Raw genomic sequence first — 22,124 nt, forward strand, 5'->3', positions numbered from 1 at the left:
CGGATTTGTGGGACAAGACGATACTGCTTTCCGTTAGAGGGCTTATTGATGATATACGAGGCGTATCCAGAAAGTAAGTGTACTGAATTTTTGTAGGTTACAAATCTTTTTATTGAAACAAAAAAATTACATGGTTACCGTTGTACATATGTAACCTATTTTTCTACATAGTCGCCATTCCTCTCAATGCAGGTGGTGAAGCGGGAGATCAACTTTTTGATGCCTTCCTCGAAGTAGTTTCCCGCCAACACCTTCGTCCACTTTTCCACCTCCTCCTTTACCTCCTCGTCGGTTAAAAACCTTTTTCCACCCATGTACAGCTTCAGGGAGGTAAAGAGATAATAATCTGAAGGTGCTAGGTTAAGGGAATGCGCGGGGTTGTTCAGGATATCCAATTTAAACGAAGCAAGCAGTTCCTTCGTGGCGTTGGCCGTGTGTGGTCTGGCATTATCGTGCACCAGGCTGACTCCCTTTGTCAGCATGCCTCACCTCTTGTTATGAATCGCCTTCCGCAATTTTTTTAGGGTCTCACAGTATCTTGCAGAGTTGATGGTCTCCACTTGAGGCAGATATTCAATCAAAATTATGCCTTGACAGTCCCAAAACACGGATGCCACGATTTTCTTGGCTGAAATTGTGGTTTTGAACTTTTTGGTGGAGGGTGAAGAGGTGAGAACCGTTTTTTAAACTCGCGATACCACTTGTACACACTCGTACAATTCATAGGTTTATCGCCATATGCAGTTTTAACCTCATTATAAACCTCAAACGGAGGTTTTTCCTTCCAAACGAGATAACGGATGACGCCGCGTATTTCGCATTTGGCGGGAGATTGGATTGACATTTTTCACGAAACGTGTTGTCGCGTTGACACTTCTCAACGTACTGACCTTGAACAGGTCTCGTTGCGGAGGGAAAGAGTCAGGCTACACGTAAGTGTAGCCAACATATCGAAAATAAAATTCATTCGGTCGTGAGAGCCTCAGTACACTTACTTTCTGGATATGCCTCGTAGTATGTTAGGGAGAGAGAAAAAGAGAGGAACTTTATGGCCGCGTGTTTTTGTTTGAAGGCAGTATTCTCCTCCAGGTGCGTTCTTATAGGATTTTTTCTGGAATGAAGGTAACGAGGTCCATCCCTCTTGTCCGGGAATCAAGCGGCAATCTGTTTCCGATCTTTTCTCAGCCAACTGCGTGTATATGAGCGTAATGAGGATAGCGTGGCTCTCGGCATAATTTCCAGGGTTTCTTTTCAAGTCCAAGGATACTAAACGAAGGAGACGCCCGCACCAACCATGTCAGCCATTTTCATCATTTTGGTAGTCTCACGAACGCAGGAGATCACGCCGTCAACGGGGGGAACGACGAGCTCGTTTGAAAAAACTCATCTTATTATATTACTACGTAGAAATAATACACTCCTTTTAAACTTCGTCGAAATTCCCGGCAAAACCCGGCTTCTGTCTCGCCAAAAAAAAATCCCGCAAAAATCTAAATTTACGTCTATCTTTGCTTCGCTTTCCACTTCTGCCGGCATACTTGCCATACACAAAAACAACATTGCATCCACATTTTTTTAGTAACTACGTTACAATTAAGCCGCACAAATCGTAATGCATATTTATGTGACCGTTAAGAACATCCGACTCTAAGGATCGGTTGTTTCAGAGAAATTGAACAATTCATCAAAATTTTCAAAAAGTTTATTTCAAGTTCTCTGAAGGTTCTATTGAAGTTCTTTTATTGTTTCAGTTTAATGAAAAACTGACCAATAATGATATGATAACAGAACTTGAAAAGAATCTTCGAAGTTTAATACATTGTTCAAATTCTCTGAAACAACCCATACTTAATAATGCAATCGTTCTTATCAGTTAAATATGTGTGTCGTTTGTTTTTTTTTCAAATTTTTCGTTTTTTATATAAAAAGACAAAGATTTCTGGGTTACGATTGTTACAAATAACATGAAAATGTTTGAAAATCCCCTACTACCATCTTAATAAGCGGAAAATGTTGCTTGTTTTGTGATGGAAGACTAAGCCAGCTGAGGAATTTAACCAAAACGCGGTGCTAACTCAGCCACTGACCTTTTGAGACGAATTGAGATACTTTATAGTTTGCAAAGACTAGTTCATAATAATTGTATACAGGGTGTCCGGGGGTAAAGTGCAGTAACTTCGTGGGGGGATTCTACATGATCGTAGGAGTAAAAAAGATAAATAACTTTTTCCGAAATTCCAATTTTTTCTTTTTCATACAAAAAGACATACCTGCAAAAAAGCCATAGTGTAGGTGCAAACTTACCCGATAAATTCGCAAGTGTGAACGTGGCAACGTTGCATATTGTGAGTGGCGCGTATCCATGGAAACCGCATGTGAATTGTAAACAATAACAACACAGAATTCGTCGTATGTTTTGATATTTTACCAAATTCAAAAAGAGAACTGCACTAAAATCACGTTACACTTTTTATTATAAAAAATATTAATAACTCATTGAACACTTAACTAATTTCATCGCTTTTTACTAATTTAAAATATTTTCAAAATGTCCACCTTCTGCTTGTAGGCAAGTATGTAAACGTACAGTAATATTATTTATAATTCGTACATTGTGGCGTATTTCATCTGCGGCTTCGTGAATACGTAACCGGAGATCTTCGACGTTATTTACTTCTTTGGCGTAAACTCGATAAAACTCGAAGTTTAAGGAAAACACGCACCTAATAAAGATGTACTTTTTAGTAAGACTTAAACACTAGATAAAGACACTAAATTAACAAGTTTTTATTTAAATGAGACTTTTAACACTAGATAAATTAAATTTTCAAAGTTGTTTACTCCGCGCGTCAAATTATGTGACATTCAAAGCACAGACGTTTGCTTACTGAATTACAATAGCGGGGGGTGCAGGAAGGGGCGCGGGATGTAGATTTGGCAACGACGAAAAAAATAATGCCGTCTAGGCACGTCGGAGAAATTTTTCGTTATTAGCTTAAAAGTACATCTAAAAGTTGGAATTTCAGAAAAAGTTATTTATCTTTTTTACTCCTACGATCACGTAGAATCACCTCCCGAAGTGACTGCACTTTACCACCGGACACCCTGTATATGTATTTAAGAAAGTTTTCGCTAAAAATAATCATTTTGTTTAATATTTCCGAGATAGAAATGTGGAAATCATAATGAGAGCTTTTTTAACTATTTTTATAGATAATTTTTCTGAGTTTTCTGTCAAAACGATTTGATTCTTAACTACAATCGGACATAGAATGACCCATTTATCAGCTCTCGACCGTAAGGTTAATCTTTCAAAGAATAAATCTACATTCATGTAGCTTATAACAATAACAAAAAAATCGGTTTTTTTGTTTTGTTTTTAGTATATCTCGTGGAGCGATTTTTTGACATACTATGCAAAGTTTGAAAAGCGTTTTGAGCGATGGCTTGTCATAAAATGCCAAATTTATAGAAACTAAAAATATGAGATAAACGGAGAAATAAAGATGGATTCATTGGATTTAAACCGTAGTTAGCAGTTTTATATGTTTTCATATTAATATTTTGATAAATGGTGTGAATTGAATAATATGTCAAATGTATATATAGATGACATCAATCGCTTGAGTAGAAATGGTTTGAATATTCTATAAAAACAATTTATTTTTCTGCTTTTCGCTGCTACTGCGTGCGGTAAATTCCTCTATATTTTTCAATCACAGAGATTTGGTATTATCATTTTTTGCTAAACGTAACGCTCTTTTTGGCCGTATTTTTGTGATTTTTTTGCGTAAGAAACAGCAGAAATCTCACAGTGTAAGTTTTAAAATGAAAATAATGTTGGTACCGTACATATCTAATTTGTTATTTCATTGATGATCCGAAAATGAACAGCTGATATTAACCTCCTCGCGAACATTTTTTTTTATTTGACCTAAAAACTTTTTACTCGATTTACTGGAAAACAAAAGTTCAAACCAAAAAAAGTTATTCCACAAAATCGACTCCAAATGTGATGAATATTCACCAATTTTCCGCTTATACTACGAGTTCCATACATCGTGTGGTATGTATATATTTTATATGTACATACATTGGTACGCAATTTTTTTTTTCATTTCACTGTTAAACTTTTTATGCAGTCATATCCAAAAAGGATCATATTCTTCTCTTCATAGTCCGCATTGAAACATCTAAGAAACTTTTTAACCTCTCAGACAAAGGCATTTGTATGCTATGTGTTCCTTTGAGAACTGTCAAAACGCGGAAATTTTTGTGTTATTCACGACTTTTGCTAAAAGCATCATAACTCACGTCTTGGGAAACGTAGCTTCATTCTAAAAAATGTTTTGGAAAGATTATGAAATTCACTATCGCATTGTTTTGTTATACGTAAATATTTGCGTTTCTAAATATACATTTTCTGAAAACGTCAAAAATATGTAAAAATCGCTGACCATTATTTCAAAGCTGTGAAAAATGTACTTTTTTCTGAGTATCATAAAGAAATAACACTTTATATATTGAAGAAATATAATTAAAAACTATTGGTCACCTCAAAATATTAACCGTCCAAACTAAAATATTTTTAATAAATTATTTAAAAACGCAATAAATTACGAACGAACAAGCTGACAGATTCAATCGACTCAGATAATGCACCTCAAGATTCCATAGATATTTTTGAATGCAGACGCGTAGCGTTATTCATTATCGATACTCTGTTTTTTAAATCATGGCAATCCGTATACTAGTGATGGAAATAAATCGATTTTTGTAAAATCTCGCGCGCTTACGTGAAAAGACGTACTAATGTCTTGACCGCTATTATCATATTTACGTCTTTTGACGTTCTAATGTTCCGAGTGGTTAAGGTCGTGTCATAAAATTTCTACAGTCTTAAAGATCAACTAATCTTCTAATAAATATCTTCTAATATATATATATTTATATACACGGTGTCCGGAAACTCGTAGTAAAAGCGGGAAACTGGAGAATCTACACCACATGGGGAACCCAAATAAACATAAAGTTTTTTGATTTGAGCATTTTCACAAAAAAAAAAAAACAAAAAAAAATTTGTTTCGGCTATTTTAGGGTTAAAGTTTTTTCTGGTGTTTAGGGTTGAACAACAGATGTTTCAACCCTGCAGAGCAGAAATATTTCATGATTACACCGGATTAAATGAAGGGTGATTTCAAAATAATGCTTCAAATCCGAGTTTCTTCATTTGTTTTACTTTCAAATAGTTTTAATTAGTTGGGTTCTTTGATCTTCAGTAATAATTTATAAGAATTTGATTAAAAAAAAAAAATCAACTTCTAACTCGATTTACTCGATAACGAAAGCTCAAATCGAAAAAAAATATACTACAAAATCGACTCCAAATGTGATGTAGATTCACCATTTTCCCGCTTGTACTACGAGTTTCCGGACACCCTGTATATATATATTTATATATATATATATGCGTATTATATTGAATGGTATCAAGTAAGAATGAAAATAATATGTAGGTACTGTTAACGATTTATTTATTATCTATTTCGTGAACTCAAACCTCAAAAATAAGCCTATTTCTCTAAAAACTGTTTTGTTTCCCCTAATATATGACACTTTTTTACTCATAAATGAGTAAATTTCACATTAATGAGTAAAGCACAATAACTAATAATCAGTTCGGCAATACACTTAAGGTAGAATTCAGTATCAGAAAAAAAATCTCAGAAAAAAAAAGAGACAGTTTTAGTCGCATACCTCTGACATTCATGCATGCCTACAAAGTTCGCCACTAGCCGAGTTTTACCTTCGAAAATATTTGAAATTCCTCATTCCTGAATACGCAGAATTTCGTATTTTTCTTTGATCGGCATTCCACTCAACGTTAAACATAGGATTCGATCATAAAAGGGGATGACGTTGACGATATAATATTCCACGGTGATATTCCGTTGTTAGGATCTTTATGGGTTGAAAGAAATAAATGATGTCCTCGCTTCTGATATCAAATCACTCAACGCTCGTTCTAAATGCCATTCGCTGTTTATTGCTAACGGTTGTAACAAAACACGTCTTATCAAGGCAACTTTAATATGAGAGAATTTCCGTAATACTGATAAGGTTGCTGTTGTTTCCCGAAAACGCTTGACACAGGAATTTCATCTGAATTACGTTGTGTTTTATGAAAATTTTCATAAGAACCGAAGCGGACCAAAAAAATTGTGAAAATGGAAATTTTTATCTTAATTCGTTATTTCAATGCTAATAATATTGCAGTTTTTTTTTCCAAAAAAATTCACTGTACCAATAATCAACATTTCCTCTTATATTTGATGAAACATTTAAAAAATTGATAAATTTTTCGAATTCCACGAAATTCATATCATACCTCCGTAAAAGACTATTTTTTTACTATCTATTATTTTTTTATCACATAAAACATAAATTAAAGTCACACTTTACAACGAATTCATTAAATTACTCAACTTTAACTCCCTTCAAACACGATGATTAATTTTGACTCAAATTCTTTATTTAAAATTCTGCATAGTGGCCCAAACGTATCCTGACACTAAAAACTTCTTTTGAGAGGCGATGAAATAGACTTTTCAAATTTCATTTTTATAAATAAATATATCATTTTTAAAATATAAAGTTCTAACAATCATATCTATACAATTAATAAACATAAAAAGTGTTAGAAGTAGCTAGCTCTCCTAACGAATGAATGCCTGAAATTACAGATAAGAAAAATGTATGATAAACATTTTTGTCACCTCATTTTTTTATTTTATAAAAATAATTAATAAAAAAATATGCAGTTCCATAAGTTTGCTGTCGGAACCTTTGGTTTTATAGGGGTGTGCACTTAAATTCTTCCATGATTAACTAGTGGATTTATAGATAATATATATTTAACAAAAACAAACATTCCCGGGTTACGAATAACCTGACAATATTTAAAAACCTTATTTTACCACCACTTGACCACCACAGTAAGCGGAACATGTTGCTTGTGTTGTGATGGAGGACTTAGCCAGACGAGGAATTGAACACACTTCGCCTGGGTGGGACCCAAACGCGGTGCCAACTCTTCCACTGTATGGCTGATAAAGCGTGAAGTTTTCTATTTCTAACACAGTTTAGTTCACATTTCTGCTGTTCAAAGGCGAAGAAATTAACCTAAGTCAGATTTTGGAGTGTTTTTTTTTGTACTGCCCGAGGAAGAGAATTATAGACCATAGTGAATATGTATTTATAGTTTCTTCCTCCAAAAGCATTTACAATTGGGTACATTCATAATATCTTCTGGTTCAAAAGGTGTGGTTTCTTTCGGTTTTACTAAACATTTTTTGAGAAGACATGTTGTATATTTGGTACTGCAAAAGACAAGAAAAAAAGCGTAGTGTTTTCTCTTTCTGACACCCTTTAGTTCGTATTTCTCACCATCACAGTATGGGAGACATAATTATTTCGATGAGACCACATTATAAGCTGTTCCCAAAAGCGAAGAAATTAGCCCGAGGGGTTAAGACACAATAACACTGGTACCTATCCAATTTTAGCAAAATAAACTTTTTCGTCTTCACTTTTCTTGGCCTTGTAATAACATTTGTTTGTGTACATCTTTGAATTATGAAAGCTGTTTGTTTATTATAAATAAATACATTTGTGAGCACCTACGGAAGAAGCAGATGTGTTTTTCAAGACAATGTTTGATGTCGTTCCATCATCATAATATTTACCTTCCCTTGTCTATTAGGACCAGATTCCTGTAAAACAATGACGTTAAAATGAAATATTAATGAAGTTCAAAGGTTACATAAAATCAAATTTGGGTTCAAAATAATAAAAGTGAACATACCTAAAAACGTTAGGTAGACATATAATATTATCTCCTCCATAAACTAGGTTATATTATAGTCATAACACGAGCTTTATGATATAATATACATTTACCTTATGGCCGTTTTAAATTGCACGACGAAGCACAAATACCAATATATAATATTATATAACAATATTTCAATGTTCTCTATCTAAGTATATTGTGGGCGTGTCTGTTTGCCCGAAATAAACTAATATTACTATACTTTTGGTGAAATTGGTCAAACATTTTCAAATATAATACTTGAATAATTAATCCCTCAGGCTAATTTGATCGCTTTTGAGAACAACTCAAAGAAAGCATTGTTTCTCCCTTACTGTCATGGTGAGAAATATAATCTAAACGGTGTTAGAAAGAGAAAACACAACGTTTTATATTAAAATCTAAAAGTTATCCAGGGAAATATTTAAATGTACACTACTATAAAACCAAAGTTTCCTACCACTATTTGAAAAAAAACGAAACCTTATGAATTTTTTATAAATTATTTATATTTAATTAGTTAGAAAAAATAAGGTGAGCCGTTTATGGCTGCCCACCCAGGCGTCGCGAATATAATCCTCGGCTAGATAAGTTCTCCATCATTGCACAAGCAACATTTTTGCTTGTGTAAAATTTTTTTTTTCTAGTCCTGTTTCCACAAACTAGTACAGCGAAGTTGAAAATAGGGCCCTATGAAAACTGGATATATTTAAATAGTGTGGAATATAGTCTTTTCGAAAAATATAAATCGACAGATTTTATTGGCTTGCGCTTCAACAAAGAAATATTTTCGCCTGCGGCGCTATTTCCGTGCGTTCCGTGAGTTATATATCGATTTTTTTAAATCTTGCTCACTGCCTTTCGAGCCTTAGTCTCCTCCCCTGCCAAAGGCTAATCGGGCCCTCGCTCTGTCTCTTTTAAACTTGCCTGGCATCGTATATCGCCATCCCATTTGATCAAAATGTAATTCATGAAACACAATTGTGTATTTGAAATAAGCAAATAATGGTCAGACTTTTGGATCACGAAACAAGCCCACATCGCATTTCTTGTGTAATAAGCTGTGTATTTTCTGTTTGCAGGTGGGAGTGGTCGCTATCCAGGCAGCAACCTTCATGATATTCCTTTTCGAGTGGCTTTCCCCTAGCGGATTTGACATGAAGCTCTCCCTCAGGGCGGACCAGCCCAACACACCGCATCGCTTCTCCCTCTTCCGGACTTACTGGCTCGTGTGGGCGGTGCTTTTTCAGGTGTGTTTCTCGGCTAAGTTATTTACTAAGCTGTTGTTTAGTCGTAAGGGTTGAGCTTTCGTGTTGGTTCGATAGATGGCCGCAATAAATACAACAGCTTATATTACATAAATAATTTTACCGACGCTTTATCTTTCAGAAGAGATTTCAGTAGGTACATTTAGGTTCCTACTTACCGAATATTACATGTACATAATAGCTCCTTCTTGGTCAATGACTCATAAATATATAAAATAACCTGAACATTTTATGAAAAGAAAAACTATGTGTGTGTAACTTACAGTCACAACGTGACGTCAGTGAGTTCAATATTCAATGATAACCCAATACAAGGACAATTCAATTCAACACATCTTTGCAAGGTGATATTATAAAGTCATTAAAAGCGATGAAAAAAACTAACCCACTCAAGCGATTTTTGGCATATTGCAAAAACGTTTTGAGCGATCGCTTGTCATAATATGCCGAATCTATAAAACCTAAAAATACCTATGGGATAAATGGCGAAACCTAGGTGGATTCTTTGAATTTAAACTGCATTAAGTAGTTCTATTAATATTTTGAGGAATGATATTAATTAAATAATATGGTAATTGTCTATACTATATACAACCACTCACTCGAGTGGATATAAACAATAACCAGATAAATCATCACAATGATTATTCATCACATCTTTAAAAAGCTATATAAAGTAATGGAAAGTGATGAAACAAAATCTTTAGTAACTGGGTTATGTAGGTTAGGTTAGGTTAGGTTAGGTTAGGTTAAAAATAATATTTTTTTCATCGTTTCTAATGACTTTATATCACTTTTTAAAAGTGTGTTGAATTGTAACTGGGTTGAGTTATCATGGAACCGATATAAACATAACGTACGTAACCTATTTAACCTAGTTTTTGTTTCAACACATATCATGATGATAATATATCACTAAAGAAATGTTGAATCGTCATTTTGATGAGTTATCCGGTCATCTATTTGAAGATGATGCTTTTATTTTCGTTCTCTTGAGCAATTTTATTTTTAAGTTTATTTTTGATTAATAGGTACCTACTTCTAATGTTAGTAAGTTGTAGAAACTATTATGTAAGATCCCTCTGGGCGTTTAAATGAAATTTAAATTAAATAAAGCTGAAAAAAATCAACATTTCCAACATCAAATTTATTATGCTTTTGTTTGAGTTTTTCGAGGGAGTTAGTCATTGGAGGCCACTACCAAGATGTGCGTCGTTTATGGATAAAATGTCGTCTGATTGCTACTATTACAAAAGCAGCTATTCAAGACCTTTGTTTTTTTTCCATGAGACATCCCTGTCATCCTGATCTTGCTCTAAGGATTACAACATTTTCCCTTCCCTTACCAACAATCCTCGAGATTTACAATTTGTTTTATGTCTCTGCTTTTCAAACAACAACATTGAGTCTGACGTTGCTCAAAATTGGCTTGAAAACCTCCGTACAGTCGGATTTCTTCTATTAATACATTCCCTTGGGAAATAGTCTTAAATAATCAACAATAATTCAAAATGAATTAGTAGGTACCTAAACGCATTTGTTTTTTATTTATAAAAAATACTCCTAATATTTCGTTAATCCCTACATACATTACAATAGGTATAAGCAAAATTAAAACTAACAAACAGTTTTAATTGATTCCAGGCCGCGGTCCACGTGGACTCTCCCAGAGGCTTCACAGCCCGTTTCATGACCAACGTGTGGGCCATGTTTGCTGTCGTGTTCCTTGCCATCTACACTGCCAACCTGGCCGCCTTCATGATAACCAGGTAACCAACAACCTATCACTGGAGTAGGACTAGCCAGATAACCTATCATTGGGAAATGGTAAAGAAGGTAGAAGATTTGTTGTTTCTTTTAACTATTGTTCTTCACGTAGGTCTTACAAATTTGAGCAATATTTAGTTATTTTGATTGTAAGAGATCTTTCATTTTCCATGTTTGTTTGTATATACAATAGGGTGTATCGATTTTTAACTTTTTTTTTGTTTTCAAATTTCAAGTTGAAAAAAAGTTGCTACTAGGTACCACAACTTACCACAAAAAGTTTTGGATTTTTAAAAAAATGTTTTGGTCTCCCGCACAAGGCCTAAAGTTTTAATTTTTTTCAAAAAATATCAATTTTTTTAATATTAAAAAAAATAAAATCGTAACTTTTGTGTTTATTCCAAGTTAAAAAAACAGTAATATTGGGGCATAAAAATAAGTAAGAACCGATTTTTTTTATAAAAAATGGATTTTAGGTCTCCCGCACAAGCCCTAAAGTTTGTTAATTTTGATGAAATTTTGTAATTTTGTGTACATATAAAAACCATGTTTTTTTTAAAGTTAAAACTACCTATTTATTTTTATGCCCTAATATTACTGTTTTTTAACTTGGAATAAACACAAATGTTACGATTTTATTTTTTTAAATTTAAAAAAAATTTGATATTTTTGGAAAAAAATTAAAACTTTAGGCCTTGTGCGGGAGACCTAAACATTTTTTTAAAAATCCAAAACTTTTTGTGGTAAGTTGTGGTACCTAGTAGCAACTTTTTTTCAACTTGGAATTTGAAAACAAAAAAAAAGTTAAAAATCGATACACCCTAATATACAATAGTATTATCAGTAAGTTTTATTTCTACACAGTATACATTTGAAAACTGAAAACCAGGTAACCTGTAGTTCAAGATGGGGAATAACATATCACCAGGAAAAATATAATCAGGTAACCTATCATTTTCAAAAGGGTGACTACGTTAGCTATCAATGGGATTATTGGGAAAGGGGTAAACAGGTAAACTACCATTGAAGAAACCAAATAACCCTTTGATTTATCCTATATGTAGTATTTTTCTAGTTTCTAAATTATTTTATGTTACTGTTACATGTTTTACTAATATTGTTTCATAAACAGCTTACTGTTATACATATCATGCTTAATTTTTTTTGTTCAAGTTTTATAGCTCACTAGGTTATATTCTGTTCTTAAAAGTCATGTAAAAGCCCGGCTCGGCTTAAAACCAAATAAAATATAACCCATCTTTGCAAAAAGTGTAACGTCTCTTTGGGTTAACTTTACAATGATGAAATTGAAAAACGGTTTTCAAATAATCTGGGTACTTTAAACTATTTGCCTATTCAGATAAGAGTTCTTCAAGTTCTCACATTTAACATTCTTCATTTCTTACCTTTCCAGAGAAGAGTTCCATGAGTTTTCGGGGCTGGACGACCACCGTCTGGCGCGGCCGTTCTCCCACAAACCCATGTTCAAGTTCGGCACTATTCCCTGGAGCCACACGGACTCCACCCTGGCCAGATACTTCAAGGAAATGCATGCCTACATGAGGGCGTAAGTATTTTAAAAGTGTTTATGTGTATAATTATGGAACAGAACTTGTCAAAAAAATAGTACAACACAATGATAAATACATAGTTGCATAATCATAATCAATCCTTCTCGTAATGGTACCCATCAATCTTGAGTGGCAGGTTAGTGAATGGAACATAAAAAATGTCTCAAAAAATATTCATGTTTTTTTATGTGATAATTACAGATACAATAAGACGAGTGTGGCTGATGGAATTGGGGCTGTGCTGACTGGTGAAATGGACGCCTTCATTTATGATGGAACTGTTTTGGATTACTTGGTTTCACAGGTATGATAATATTTTTGGCACTGCATTGTCATAATAATGAATTAATACTTCAGTCAATTATGTCCATCTTTTCAAATTAAATTTCAGATAGGTACGATCATGCATATATTATCACAAAGATGGCAAATAAATTTCAATACTCGTCCATCAAAATTCCTATTTTATCATCCTAATCTTTAAAAAAATCCTTATTTTCCTTTGTTTCAATCACTTTCTAAAAGTAGAATCTTCCCATCAATCACCGTCTACTAAGAAACCTCGAAACTATCCATATTCCTTTTCAACGAACCAACTTAACCTCTTATTCAAATGTGTGGACTATAATATAACACCCACTGACTGTACTGGAAAGATTTCAAACATATTAACTTAACTAAATTTCTCAAATATCTTGTTTCACTTGGCTTCACACTAGGCCTAAACTTTATTGTCTCTCTTTTTTTTAAACTTTTTTTTTATGTGACACTTCACAAGAGTGCTCCTGTCTGTACGGTGTAAAGGCAGGGGAGCTGTGTCGCCATCCATTTGGGCAGCATTGGGAGGTGGGTTAAGGGGCTAAAGGAAGGGATTTATTAATGGGTATAATGATAAGATGAGTATAAATATAAATTAATATAATAAAATATAAATGAAAAGGAAAAAACTGATGCGAGTAGCTCGTTCTACATACGAGCCATCTTACACAAAAACAAGTCGAGAAGCAGCCCATTCTCATGAAGCCAAAATCGACAACTGTGAATGGGTGTTCAGCTCGTGTACATCGAATTCCACACCCGTGCACCGGTGCACCGGGGATCAATCTTATATATTGTTGGTATTGAACAGTTCGTATTAACGATTTTTTTTAATTTTAACATCTTTCTGTTGTGTTGATTATAAATTAAATAAAAAAAGAATATTTTGATATTTAATATTTCTAATAATAAACATGGTATCAATGAACGTATTCCAGGATGAAGACTGCCGCCTCCTGACAGTTGGTGCATGGTACGCAATGACAGGCTACGGATTGGCTTTCAGCAGAAATTCTAAGTACGTTAAGATGTTCAACAAGAGACTACTAGACTTTCGGGCCAACGGGGATTTGGAGAGACTCAGAAGGTATTGTTCACTTTTGAAATAGTAATATTAGTAATATTGCGAGCATGAAAGGCAGTGTTCTTATCAAAACTAGAAGAGGCTTTATTTTTAAATAACTGAACATCTACATGAGACAACTTTATTATAAAACTTACTGTACTTTCTTTAGGTTTAAAAAATATGGAAAAATACATGTGAAATGTGAAACACTCTTTACAAAGCTGAAGTTAAATAAGTTTTTATGTAAATTAGGTAATTTTTTGCTAAATTCTAATCTATCTCGGGGTAATCAGGTATTTTTTCAAAATTCAAAAAAATATTTACTACACAAAAATACAGAGTACAAAGAGTATAGCTTATAGGTTACATCCTATTTCTTCCAGCTAACCCAACAAATACACATTATATTACATAACCCAACAATTACACGTTAACAAATAATGTATGTAAATAAAAAATAAAAAACAGAGGTATTTAATTTACATAAGGTATTCTCATGGTGTAGTGACATTTATTTAAAAGAAATTTGTTTGGTGATGATTTAAATTTAAGTATGCCGGTTATTTGTTTGATGCTACGTGGAAGGTTGTTATATACTTTAATGGCTATGTAGTGTGGTCCTTTTTGAAATATAGTTTTGTTTGCTTTTGGGATTAATAAGTTTTCTGTGAACCTTGTAGCGTGTTGAGTTTTTTTGTGGGAACTTTTATGGAGATGATTAATTTATTCCTGTCCTTCGCTTTGTATGTACGTACAAACAGATATTCAATCTTATAGAATAGTGTAGATAAAATCAAAACAGAATTTACAAAAAAAAATGTATTGTTTGATTGATAAGACATTTAGCTTGATCTATTAATTTATAATAGATACGTACTTGTCTTATATTTTTTTTTAAATCATGTAAATTACAAATGGATTGTTTTAAACAATTTTTAGATGAGACAAAATCAAAATCAAAAAAAAAATTAACTTCGAAAATAAAAAAAATATTGTTGAAAAGGGCCAGTTGTTTCACAGAATTTTAACAATTCATTGTCAAATTTCAAAGTTCGTTTTCAAGGACTGTTTTTATATCATTATGGGCCAGTTGATTCACATAACTGAAATAATAACAGAAATTGAAAAAAACTTCGAAATTCGATGGACTGTTCAAATTCTGTAAACAACCTGACTTAGAATCATTCTTGTGATCAATAGCTCGTGTGCGGAATAACTTGCACACTTTTGAATTTTCTACCTCCTTTATTATAGTTCTCTTCAAGATTCTTTCCATTCCTTAAAAAGTCCCTCCGCACAGCATCCCCCCACGATGGAGTGAGCCATATATCCTGCCATGTTTCAGGGCCTCCGGGAGTAAAACATCAAAACAGCTTGATGTGAAGGAAGACATTGATATTTTTCTCCCATCATTTCCAGATACTGGATGACGGGCACCTGCAAGCCTGGCAAGCAAGAGCACAAGTCCTCTGATCCCCTCGCCCTGGAACAGTTCCTCTCCGCCTTCCTGCTGCTGATGGCGGGCATCCTGTTGGCCGCATTGCTGCTGCTTATGGAGCACATGTACTTCAAGTACCTGCGCCAGCATCTGGCCAAGTCCGATCAGGGCGGCTGCTGCGCGCTCATCTCTCTCTCAATGGGTACTGAACATGGGTTCAAATACTATTACTGTTTTAATGTAGACAATAGTTTTTTTTTTTTAATTTTTTCTGTGGGATGGTGACCTCATCTACATATGAATAGTAATCTGTTAAGCTTTATTTAATTCAACGACGAATACAATATGCAACATGAAATTCATGAAATTCCAATTAAAAATTTCTCAAAACACCTAAATTGAATTTTTTGAATTCATAAAATTTTTAAAACTCGTTGGATTGAAGTATGTTGGGTTTTCAACCTCAGATTTGATCAACGATAATTATTGTCATTTCAAACATTGAACATTTTAAAGACATCTCAGTTTATTTGGTCAGTTTTGATCAGCCATCGTGCATAACTAATGTGACCATTTATTTTTTCTTCCAAAACGGGATACTTGGCAGACAAAAGTAATAACGGTGATGATTTAAAGTCCGATTGAAATTCTTGGCACTTTTTTTATTAACCTTAGTGATAAACGTAACTTTAGTGAAGAAACACGCAGTTGCGTTTTGTCAGCCACAACATGTTCATTAGGGGGAACTAATTTTGTACCGGGGCATTAGTGCCAGGCAGACATAAAATATACTCAAAGCTTAAACAACACAATTGCACAATCAATATTCCTTGAATACGCCTGTATCTTTTTAAATAGTATATTAATTAACTGATTTTTGTACTTCTTTCCACGAGCGCATTACGGTAAAATTTACCCAATCTGACTGCAGCGTGGATAAAGTAGTCCCAGCGAGAAGTATTATTAATGAGCATCTTTTTCCTTCTAACATCTATTGTATGAAAACGAAAAAGGTAGAAGATATTCAAACGGGACGTCACGTACAACCTTTCTCTGTGACTATTGTAAGTTTCCACTCAGGGATAGGCTAGCTTTAGACTTGTAAGTTTTTTCGTAAATTTACGATAAAACTTACAAGTCTAAAGCTAGCCATACAATCGGCTCAGTGTAACCTTTATAAAGATTTTGCTGTTTGATATTGCATTTCACTAAATGTAGAAATTTTTGCATCTCCTTGGGGACAACACAGAATACCAATAATGGGACAGTTCTGCTTACTATGGTCAGGTTATGCACAATTGTCACGCTCGAGAATAAGAACCCTTAAAATTAAGATGTTCATACTTACTTTGTGGGTAGGTTGTTACATGAGACATCTCAAGCATTTATTCTTATATCAGTATGAGGTTACCAATCTACAGATTCTGCATGATAAAATTCCTAAGGCGTCTTTTAAAATTTCTGAAGTTTTATTAAGGTATTCTTGATTTAGTGAATACATATCAATATTGTCATATTTATAAAAATGTGTGATCCTATTTTATAATACTCAACTCAATGTCCGAATTAACTTGTAGGTAATAATAACATTTATCATAACATTTCTGGTGAATTTATATTTGTCAATAGAAATATTATGTGCATACCGTTAATGTGATGTAGATTATTCTTATCTTTTAAGATGTTTGTATGTAAGTAAACAATGTTTTAGGGTATCTGTAAGAATGTGTTAGTACCTTGTAGTAAAGTTATGAATGAAATGCCGAAAGTAGCATGCTATAACTCAACATAGTCCCTACTAAAAGAAAATGCAAGATTGTTTTTTAACCATTTATGAAAGCAAGTAATGTGTAGGTATGGAAATGAAAAATTATACCAGTTGCTCAACAGAGATGAAAGCAGGTTGGATATCCGAAGTACCGAACTGGAAAAGTACTCAATTAGAGTTTTAGTGATATTATTATGTTTGTACAAATGGATCATTATAAGATCTCATTGTCAGTATTATTTGTATACACGTATTTTACAGGGTGACTCGTAGTTAATGCAAAATGCTTAAGGTTGCTATAGATGTGACATAATACAATAAGAGCTAATTCTTTCTGGCAATATCTCTGTATCGTGTTCGGTGTTTCGCTGTCAGTTCAGTGAATTTTTCAAGTGATTATTATTATCTCTTAAGAATATTGGTAACCAAATAATCAACTGATCTAGGCCTATTATATTGGTGATACAACTTATTAAATAAGTAAATTGGATCATATTTCGTCAAGAATTATGAGAATGCTCACATTAGCTATTTTGCTTGTGCTCATACCATACACATAATGTCGATGACCTAGCGTAAACAAGCGTTAAGTGCATATTGAAACCCATGTATCAAGATTACATACTATTTGTAAATAGATGTTTCGTGGGAAACTTACATTACCTATTTCATTTAGAAGTGACATCGTAGTTCCAATTTCCATTTTAACTTTGACAAAACTGACTGTGCAAGGTACCTTATAGTCTAAGGTAGGCAACACATTACGCTATACGCATCATGGCTTGGCTTATTTCAACATATCGCTTGCCATGCACTACCAATGGGAATGTATGGCGAGCAATAATAGGCCAAACCACGAAAATATAGTGCGCTGTTTGCGTGGTCTGTCACAGACTTAAATCAAATTTGAAACTAAGTATTCATTCCGGTGATGACTCATCGCCATGAAGAATCTGCCCGCTCTTTTGCTACAAGCCAACGAAAAACCACACCCCAATTTTTCTAAAGCTTTCGAAAATTGAGGTTGTTCAACTGATAGTCCTATAATTCCTAATTTTAAGTACTAACAGCTAGCGAATTTATTATATATTATAATACTGTATATCGTGTGTGTTTGTATGTAGGTATAATCACTAGAGTAAAATTCATAACATTTATCATATTTACTATAAATCTAAAATCAACACTATCACCCGTTGGTGAATATAATAAATACTATGAATATGTAGCGTCCCATAGGGAGACCGTACCATCGTGTTAGACGTAGTCGTGTTTATAGAGGTTTTCATTTGATTTTTTAATTTCTTTGTGTAACCCTTTTGATAATAACAGAGTATTTTCACAAACCACATAATCACAAAACAATTACCATGTTTCTTTTAAGCGCAATCGGACCGAGCCCGCAACAAAAATAGTTAGTATACATCAAAAACCATATATTAAATAAATTAGATTTCATTAAAAAAATATTATTTTTCCTATAATAATTCTCTACCAAGAGAAGAATTGATAAATTATTTTTTTCTTTTATTTATTTTCACCCCTCCTCATTTTTAAAAATATTTTTAGTCCGTAGAAAAACGTAGTAAAAACGATGATTCTCCAAAATAATAGGTAAATCTAAGGTTATTTTTTTTCAACTCAACAACAATAACAATCTACAGTCATATTGCAAAATCGTTCACCGAGAAGAAATCATTTTCTAAAACAAACATTCATGTCATTAGTTTTTTTTCATTCTATTAATAAATCAGTATCATTACACATCACTATTTTATTCTACTGAGATTCAGCAAATTATGAAACTGCTGTAGGTGACTACCTACGAGTGAAAAATTATACTGAAGTACCGGCAACACTGATTTTGTCAAAAGAAGAAGAATTTACAAGTATGCTTAACTAAAATCGGAAATATTTAGCTACTGGTTACATAGACAAAAAATGGTTTGGGTTCCAACCAAGGATTTGTGACGTCAATCCTCTGCTAGTTATTTTCATAATAGCACAACATTTACCACCTATGTACATATAATGATGGAAATTAGAGGAAATCAAATAACGTTGTCGGATTATGAGAATATTGTCTTTATTTTTCAATAAAAAAATTGAAGCAGATGTATTTCTGTTGTTTTTTAAAATTGATTTCTTCTCGGTGAAGATAGTAAAATAATATTACATACATATTTTATAATATCATATTGTCACACAATTAACAACATTTTAGGCACATTTTCACTCATAAATGTTTTACTTGTGATTATACCTACATAATCACTATACTTAAAAGAATTTTATTTTAGGTGTATTATAAAAATTTTGCGGCAAATTCATTTTAAGAAAATGCCCCAAAAATGATAATACGGCCACTCTTGTCACAAACAAATGAATTTTATCGTTATAGCTATGTACCGTGATAGATTTTTTGGTAATTATAGAAAATTCCCAACATGTTATTTTCCAGGACTTTTTTTTGCTGGTAAAGGACATTTTTTCTTTATGCAGGCAGCTTTTGCAAGGGGAGAGGATATTGTTCCTTTCCACCAATCTCACTGAGATAATAATAGTGAATACCAACTTACTTAAAGTTTTTGTTTTGTGTATTTCAAAATTCCAGTTAAAATTCACTTAATTATTTTGAGAAAATTTCGCAGGCTGCTTTAATAAAATAATATTTTGTATTTTGCAATACGAAAAAGATTAATAATTATTTATTTTGGGGGACAGTACTGTACTACAGCAATTATCATATTTGTCTAAACTTCTGTATGGAGAATAAAAAGATGCCTGGAGTTTTTTCACTAATTTATTTTGACATAATCGAACTGAAGATGATGGGGAATATTGAAAAAACTTAATTTTTAATAATCTTTTTTTAAAAACTTATATTTTAATCTATATAATATCTATACCTTTGTCTTAGTTATTATTCCATATTATGCATTGTCCATATTTATTACTCTCCTGGCCTGATACTGAAGTGTTTTAGCAGACTGAAATTTCATTATACAAATTTCAAATATATACGACCTTTTATATATGCGATTTTTGCACACATACAAACCTATTTATTTTACAGGTTGCTCAAATGCCTAAAAATTTAAGATGTCAATTATATTTCTGTGCCATAATGGAATGTACAATTTTCGACATTGAGGGATTAAAACTAAGTAGACTGAAGAAAGAATAAATGGTTTGTTTACTGCAGGTATACTTTGTGTTTCACGCCAGTGCGCAAAGTACACGAAAAAAATGCTGTCACAGTTTAACAAACCATAATGTAAAAAAATTGCGAAAAGTGCTATCGCATTTAGATTGTAGGGACAGAAAATAAAAAAAACCCTTTCCCAACCAGCGGCGAGGAAATAAATTAAACTGTTTTCCATAGGTATGATTTGAGATTTTCACTAACAAAAGTATTGTTGTGATTTGTTTTTGGGGTGTCATGCCATGTTGCACTACCTCCTTCTTTAGCCAAAATTTCGGACAGCATTGCGGTTTCCATCATTACACATCTACCCTGATGATGGACACTGCAATGCTGTCCGAAACATTGGCTAAGGAAGGAGGTAACGCAACACGGCAAAATACCCTAAAAACAAATCACTATAATGTTTTCCATGGGTTTTAATGAATAATTTAATAACCCCTTCTGAAATTTTTGTAGTGTGGTTCTGAAACACACACACGGTGTCCGGAAAATCTCAGAACGCAAAATAATTTTAATTTTATTTATCTGTGTGTTCTAGATTCAGCAGTTTCCCTCTTTTGTATAATATAATTAATGTAATACTTAGTACCTAACTAAACATTAAGTAAAATGTATTATACATAATTATTTATAATGGTGTCGATAAGTGAAATCTTACTGACACACAACCCATAAAACTTTCCAGGCAAGTCGCTCACGTTCCGTGGGGCCGTATACGAGGCTACGGACATAATCCGCCAGCACCGCTGCATAGACCCCATGTGTGACTCCCGCCTGTGGAAGGCCCGCCACGAGCTGGAGTTGGCCCGCCTGCGAATCCGCCAGCTGCTCAAGGAGATGGAGGCCCACGGAGTCAAGGCACCGCACAGGAGGTAATCACACCCTCCTATACTTATTAACTTGGTAGATTGTGCACCTATGAATAACTTGAAGGGTGCTGTAATTTGGGTTCCATGGTAACTCAGGACAATGGAAATTCAACACACTTTTGAAAAATTATATAAAAGCATTAAAAGTTGATTATATTGAAATGAAATGAAATTATATAAAAGTCTTGAGTTGCTCGGTTCCGTAAATTGAGCAAAACTTTGGTGCATCTCAAGTCCTTGGTCATTTATAAAAATGGAAATACATATTCCTGAGAGGCTGTTAGTCCTTTATTAATTTTACAAAAAAAGGCAATAGATACCTACTTCGTAATAATATGCAAACTTCCGCCTGAATTTCGTAATTTTTTACCAAAAATACTTTTCGTTGATTCACAGATATCCTTGGAAGAAAAATTTTAAAAGGTTACAATACAATCATCACTGTGATATTTATGAAAAATCTAACTGTTCTCAAATGTTTCACGTCTTTGTAGATAATTGAAATTTAATGTGTTACACATTATTGGCTTTTGTGACTGTGTTTACTTTCTCTCTTGACTAATTCTTCTTCTTCTTCTTTATATTATCACAAAACACCTTGTGTAGGTAAATGCACAAAATTTAAACAGATGATTTTGCATGTTTTGACATCAATTTCAATTAGTCACATTTCGCTATATTGTTCACTTTATAAAATTTATAGTAGGTAAATCATTTAAGTACCTTATTAGATTACTAATACACTGGTGAGAGTATAATAATTATAATGTTGACACTATTTTTTGGTTCATTATTTTCAGAATGTCGGCGTAACAAATTTCCAAAATTTAATAGAATTTCTGGAGGGGTACCATGTTTGACAAAAAGATATATGCTCGTTCTTTATTGTTAGTTTTCAATTTCAATAAACGAAGTACTGTGAAAATCATTCCTCACCAAAATGGTAGCCATGAAAAATAGCGATTTGTATTGGAACATCTT

The 22,124-nt window shown here is 33.2% G+C and overlaps 1 protein-coding gene across 2 annotated transcripts in view; it reads left to right on the forward strand.

The window, feature by feature from the left end:
• Positions 1–22,124, forward strand: part of Nmdar2 (glutamate ionotropic receptor NMDA type subunit 2) — a 415,630-nt gene that overhangs the window by 385,219 nt on the left and 8,287 nt on the right. For both annotated transcript variants that reach the window (XM_089633429.1, XM_089633428.1), the window contains 7 exons: positions 8,953–9,120; positions 10,783–10,907; positions 12,320–12,472; positions 12,678–12,780; positions 13,733–13,881; positions 15,280–15,500; positions 20,960–21,146. In XM_089633429.1, the coding sequence (XP_089489555.1) occupies positions 8,953–9,120; positions 10,783–10,907; positions 12,320–12,472; positions 12,678–12,780; positions 13,733–13,881; positions 15,280–15,500; positions 20,960–21,146 (1,106 nt within the window). The remainder of the gene's footprint in view (positions 1–8,952; positions 9,121–10,782; positions 10,908–12,319; positions 12,473–12,677; positions 12,781–13,732; positions 13,882–15,279; positions 15,501–20,959; positions 21,147–22,124) is intronic.

Source organism: Hesperophylax consimilis, chromosome 7 (genome assembly GCF_061612785.1).
Source record: "Hesperophylax consimilis isolate HC1 chromosome 7, BYU_Hcon_1.0, whole genome shotgun sequence".
Classification (NCBI taxonomy): domain Eukaryota; kingdom Metazoa; phylum Arthropoda; class Insecta; order Trichoptera; family Limnephilidae; genus Hesperophylax; species Hesperophylax consimilis.